Genomic DNA, 6055 nt, shown 5'->3' on the forward strand with positions numbered 1-6055 from the left:
TCTATATCATCTAATGGTATGTCATCAATGAATACTCATATGAGAACATGTCCTAAATTTCCTCGTGACACCGTAGATAAAGGTCACAATCTAATTAATTTTCTATCATCTTCAACGGGAGCAATGGAAGGGGTCATTAGCACTTGGAAATTTAACCAAGAACAAAGTAGGAAAGCTTTATCCAAATGATAATTGTTGACGATCTAACATTTTGTTTTGTTGATAAAGAGGGTTTTAAAAACTTCGTGAGAGTTACAATGCCTCAATTTCATATTCCTTCTCGTAGAATTGTGACGAGAGATTGTTATGAACTATAACTTGAAGAAAAAAAATTGAAGAACTTTTTCAAAGAAGCACGTCCAAGAGTTTGTCTTACAACAGATACTTGGAACTCTATACAAAAAATAAACTACATGTGTTTGACAGCCCACTTTATAGATAGAAATTGGATTTTGCATAAAAGAATAATAATTTTTTGTCCTATTTCTAGTCATAAGTGTGTGGATATGGAGGCTTGAATTACTAATTGTATGCTTGAATGGGGTTTGGATAATGTCTTTACTATTAAAGTTGATAATGCTAGTTCTAATGATGTTATTGTGAAACAAATGTCCAAAAAATTGAGCAGTTGGGGAACTAACATTATGAATGGTGACCATCTTCATGTGAAGTGTACAGCACATATCCTTAATCTTATTGTGCAAGATAGGTTGAAGTAAATTGGTAAGTTTGTCAAGCTAGTGAGACAAGTCGTGAAATACATTAAACAATCTCCCGCAAGACTTAGAAAGTTTAAAGAATGTTGTGAATCTGAATCTATAACTTGTAAGAAATCATTATGTTTAGATGTTTCTACTAGGTGGAACTCTACATTTTTGATGCTTGATATAGCACAACATTTTGAGATTGCATTTGAAATATATAGTTTTTATGATATTGGATACTTGAATCGTCTTCGTACCTTTGGTTCTAATTCTTTTGAAAACAAAGATGGAACTAGTGTTGAAGATGGAACTAGTGTTGAAGATGAATTTAGTGTTGAAGATGGAACTACTGCAAATATTCTTTCAAGAGTTGACTAAAAAAATGTGAGGTCAATGGTGAAATTTCTTGAAACTTTTTATGTACTTACTTTGAAGGTTTCTGGTTCTAATTATGTCACTAGCCTCACCATTGACTAGGTTAACTCAGAAGATGGTCAAGTTCCAATGGTCAGATGATTGTGAGAAAAGCCTAACAAAATTGAAAACTAGATTGACTATAGATCCTGTCTTGACTCTACCAGGGGGTTCAGATGGTTATTTGATCTAATGTGATGCATCCAGAGTTGGCCTTGGTTGTGTGTTGATGCAAAGAGATAAGGTTATATCTTATGCCTCTAGAAAGCTTAAGGCGCATGAGAAGAACTATTCAACTCCTGACCTCGAGCTTGTAGCAGTGGTGTTTTTACTCAATATATGGCTACACTACTTTTATCGTGCGCATGTAGATGTGTTCACCGATCATAAGAGCCTTTAGTATGTGTTCACCCAGAAAGATTTGAATCTTCACCAGAAGAGATGGTTTGAGTTTCCTAAGGATTATGATATGAGTGTGCATTATCATCCTGGTAATGCGAATGTAGTAGCCGATGCTCTTAGTAGATTATCTATGGGTAGTGCACCCCATGTTGAGGAACAAAAGAAGGAGCTAGTGAAGGATGTTCACAGGCTTGCTTTCTTGGGAGTTTGTCGTATGAGCATATCATATAGCGGTGTAACAATTCAGAATGGGGCAGAATTGTCTTTGGTAGTGGAGGTTAAGGAAAAGAAAGACAGTGACCCAATCTTGCTTGAACTTACAGGTGCAGTCCATAATTAGAGAGTTGAGTCTTTCTCCCAAGGGGGAGATGGTGTACTTCGCTACCAAGGTAGATTGTGTGTTCCTGATTTGGGCCCGTTGAGACAATATATTCTTGCAGAACCCCATAACTCTAGGTATTCTGTTCATCCAGGTGACACTAAGATGTACCGCGATCTGCGAGAAGTCTATTGGTGCAATGGCATGAAGAGATATATAGCAGATTTTGTGAGTAAGTGCCCCAATTGCCAGCAAGTCAAGGTAGAACATCAGAAACCAAGAGGTATGACTCAAGAGATCGATATTCGTACTTGGAAGTAGGATGTGATCAACATGGACTTTATCACAGGATTACCTTGTATTTGCAGACAACATGACTCAATTTGGATGATAGTTGATAGGATGACTAAGTCTTCTCGTTTTTGTGTGGTCAAGACTATAGATTTGGCAGAGGACTATGCCAAGCTTTACATTAATGAAATTATGAGGTTGCATGGGGTTCCTTTGTCTATCATCTCAGATAGAGGTCCTCAGTTTACCTCTCATTTGTAGAAATCATTTCAGAAAGGTCTTAGTACTCAAGTTAACATTAGTACAACATTTCATCCACATACGGATGAGCAGGCAAAGTGTATCATTCAGACCTTAGAGGATATGTTGAGAGCTTGTATGATTGATTTCAAAGGTATTTGGGATGATCATTCTTCTTATTGAGTTTGCCTACAATAATAGCTACTATTCCAGCATTTAGATGGCCCCTTATGAGGCTTTATATGGGCATAGATGTAGATCTCCTGTTGGTTGGTTTGAAGTAGGTGAAGCAGCTTTGACGGGGACAAACTCAGTACCTTTATGCTATGGAAAAAGTGAAACTCATCAGAGATAGACTTAAGACAACTCAAAGTCTTCAGAAATCTTATGCAGATGTAAGGACAAGGGAAATAGAGTTTGAAGTTGACGATTGGGTTTTTCTGAAAATCTCCGCTATGAAAGGGGTGATGAGATTTGGAAATAAAGGGAAGCTCAGCCTGGATATGTAGGACCTTAAAAGATCATGAAAAGGGTTGTAAGGTGACATATGAGTTAGAGTTGCCAGCAGAATTAGCAGCAGTGCATTCGGTCTTCCACATCTCACTTTTGAAGAAGTGTGTGGATGATCCAGCCTCTATAGTTCCATTGGAGAGTGTGGCGGTGAAAGATAGTATTTCTTATGAGGATGTACCAGTTGATATTCTTGACCGTCAGGTCAAAATTTTGAGAAACAATGAAGTCGCTTCAGTCAATGTTTTATGGAGAAGTCAGTCCGTAGAATGAGCTACTTGGGAAGCTGAAGCAGCCATGAAGGCCAAGTATCCTCACCTCTTTCCTTCCAATCCCACCCTAGCTTGAGGTAATAGTTCCTCTTAAGTTTTCCACTCATTCATGCGTAAATTCAGTTTTAGAATCATGTGCCCTCAGTTTGTACTTATATTTTTAGCATATTTGCATGTTATTAGAACTCAATTCAGTCTGAAACTCAGTTCTCAGTTTTCAGTAGTAGGGTTTGCAGATCTCTCCCTCTTGTTTAGCTAGTTTATCTTCATTCAAGGATGAATTTTCCCAAGGAGGAGATAATGTAACACCCCATAGCCAAAACAGGACAAAAATCAGCATTACAGAAAAATATATGCAGGTGCAAAAAGCGGTGGCATCGATGAACCGTAGCCTGACCCACGGTCCGTCCTGCACAATCGTCGATGGGATCAAAAACTCCCAAAAATTTCAGCCTAGAAAAATTGGTTAAGTCTTGGACGACGGACGGACTTACGGTCCATAGGTTAGCGACGGTCTGTAGTCCATGACCGTCAATTGATACCCCCATTAACCCACTCTCTGACAAGATCTACGGATGACCAGCACGATCCGTAGGTGGAACTATGGACCGTGGGTGTAAAATTTGCAGACAGTTAAGGGGAAATGCAGTTAGGTCAACTTAAAATAGTTATAACTCTTAGCACAAAATTAATTAGGTGTCCCATGACCTATCCACAGCTAGATAATTGTATTATCTTTCCATAAACACCGACCTTGATAAAAATCAAACCTCCGAGTAAAAAATTATGCCCATTTTAGTAAAGGCTTGTCGAACAGGTCCAGTCGACGGACCCAAAGACAAGGTTTCGATCAGACGATGGACCGTCAGTCCTGGCCGTCGTTCGGTTCGACAACAACTTTTCCAAGGGTATTTTTGACCTTTATCACTTTGTTTAAACCTTATGATACGTCATTTTATGCATAAATCATCAAATTTTAGTCAGTTTAAGCCTAGAAACATAATTAAAACATATCTAAGTCAAATCATTAAATCAAAACATAGAAAATTAGAAGCAATAGAGAAGAAAAAGTTCAAGAACTCTAGTTCAAGAACGCAAAAAGCTCCAGCAGTTACAGCCTCAAAACTTAAGTATTTTTTGGTGGATTTCATCACCAAGTTTGTGGGATTTCACTAGTGGGTTCCTTTCACCCATTGGGTCCTTAGTTTTTAGTCAGATTCTTGATTCTCATATCATGATTAGATCTAGGGTTTCTAGAACTTCATGAACTTATTAGTTATATGTTCCAAATCAAATTATCATGTTATTATTATGTTTATTGCACGAATTTCAGAACCCTATATATATATTTCTTTAGTCCTTGAATTACACATGTTAGGTCGGATATTTTAGACATTTCAGATATACATGCCTTAGTTATAAATGCATAATTACCAGATTAATTGTTGCATTCTCAGTTTGCATGTTCAGTTTTGAGTTATTCACTATATACAGAAACTCAGACATAATAAGTTAATTTACAGAATTCATTGGGAGTAGAATAGTACCGAGTTGGACTAGGGTTCAGCGTACCCAATAGTCCCATAACTACTAGCCAAGTAGGTTGTAAGTCCCCTATGTGTGCAATCAGTTTAGTGATCACGCGAGCATGCCTTTATACCTTTGGCAGGGTATATTGGGTCCTCTCGATGGGGCATATACATCAGACTCCACATTTAGCTCATTTAGTTTTATTATCGGTTATTAGTAGCTCCCATAGATCAGTGAGGCTCTCTGCATTGACCACTTATTAGTATATTCAGTATTCTATTTTAGCATGTTATAAATTGGTCATTGCATCCAGTTAGCTCAGAATTCAGTTTATCATGTCAGATTATTGTACTTGCTTTTATGCTTGTTCAGTTATATTTTATTTTAGCTTTACTCTATCCTACATGCTCAGTACCTTTCAAGTACAGACGCATACGTGCGCTACATCTTCTTGTGATGTAGGTTCAGGTTCTGAGCATCCATATCAAGCATTGATCGAATTCTGCTCTCCAGTTCAGCAGATTAAGTAATGAGTCCTCATTCTCCGAGGACAACAGTTATAAGTTTCGTTTTAGTCATTAGTCATTTAGTTTTAGTTTTTGCTAGATTTAGTTGGGGCTTGTCCCAGTATTTGTAGTCCAGTTTAGAGGCTGATTTCTGACATAGTTAGATTCAGCTTAGTATTGAGTTAATATTTCCTGTTTTCAAATATCTCAGTTATAGAATATGGGTATCCCCCATCTTTTCAAATATAATTCTGATTTAACTTCCGCATCAGTTTATTATCTTTAGTATTCTCATGATCATGCCAGCAGGGTTAGCTTGGGATCACTTGTGGTCCTAGGTTCCGTGTACGCATCTCGGGGGTAGCTCGGGGCATGACACCTTATCTCAGTGTGTGGTGATTGTTCATGTACACCTCGAAAAAAAACCGGATTGAAATAAAATAACCTTAATCCGACATCCGAGGCAAAAGCTATGAACATTTGAAGTTTAACAAATTTAGAACTAGTTTTTTTTGAGTTACACTCTTGAATTTTGTGAAACTTCAAATCATCTTTATTTTATTCACTTTTGTTTCTCTTATTTACTTATGTATAATCATACAAAGATAAAAGTAAATATATGAAATCTATCTTAGTGTATTGTGTTTGTTCGCGTAGATCTCGAAAAAATAATCGAATTGAAAACAAAATTCCATCAATCGGACATCTGAGGAAAAAGTTATTACCGTTTGATGTTTCACAAATTTACAACTACTTTTATTGAGTTACACTCTTTAATCTGGTGAAACTTCAAATGATCGTAACTTTGACATCTAATATACGTTTGAGGCAAATTTATTTTCAATTTGGTTATTTTTTTTATATCTA

At 36.9% G+C, this 6055-nt stretch overlaps 1 protein-coding gene across 1 annotated transcript; it reads left to right on the forward strand.

The window, feature by feature from the left end:
* Positions 1–1587: 1587 nt before the first annotated feature.
* LOC138338444 (uncharacterized) lies at positions 1588–5212 on the forward strand. Its single transcript, XM_069289407.1, has 3 exons — positions 1588–1843; positions 1994–2122; positions 5145–5212. The coding sequence occupies exons 1-3, from the start codon at positions 1588–1590 to the stop codon at positions 5210–5212; spliced, it is 453 nt and encodes a 150-aa protein (XP_069145508.1).
* Positions 5213–6055: the final 843 nt, after the last annotated feature.

Source organism: Solanum lycopersicum, chromosome 9 (genome assembly GCF_036512215.1).
Source record: "Solanum lycopersicum chromosome 9, SLM_r2.1".
In the NCBI taxonomy this organism is placed as follows: Eukaryota; Viridiplantae; Streptophyta; class Magnoliopsida; order Solanales; family Solanaceae; genus Solanum; species Solanum lycopersicum.

What these genes read in the sequence shown, in the direction of transcription:
- LOC138338444 (XM_069289407.1), top strand. Translation starts at nt 1,588, where the DNA reads ATGAGTGTGCATTATCATCCTGGTAATGCGAATGTAGTAGCCGATGCT. An exon ending in AATCTTGCTTGAACTTACAG is followed by an intron (nt 1,844 to 1,993) that starts GTGCAGTCCATA and finishes CTGTTCATCCAG; the next exon opens with GTGACACTAAGATGTACCGC. An exon ending in AGAACATCAGAAACCAAGAG is followed by an intron (nt 2,123 to 5,144) that starts GTATGACTCAAG and finishes CTTGTGATGTAG; the next exon opens with GTTCAGGTTCTGAGCATCCA.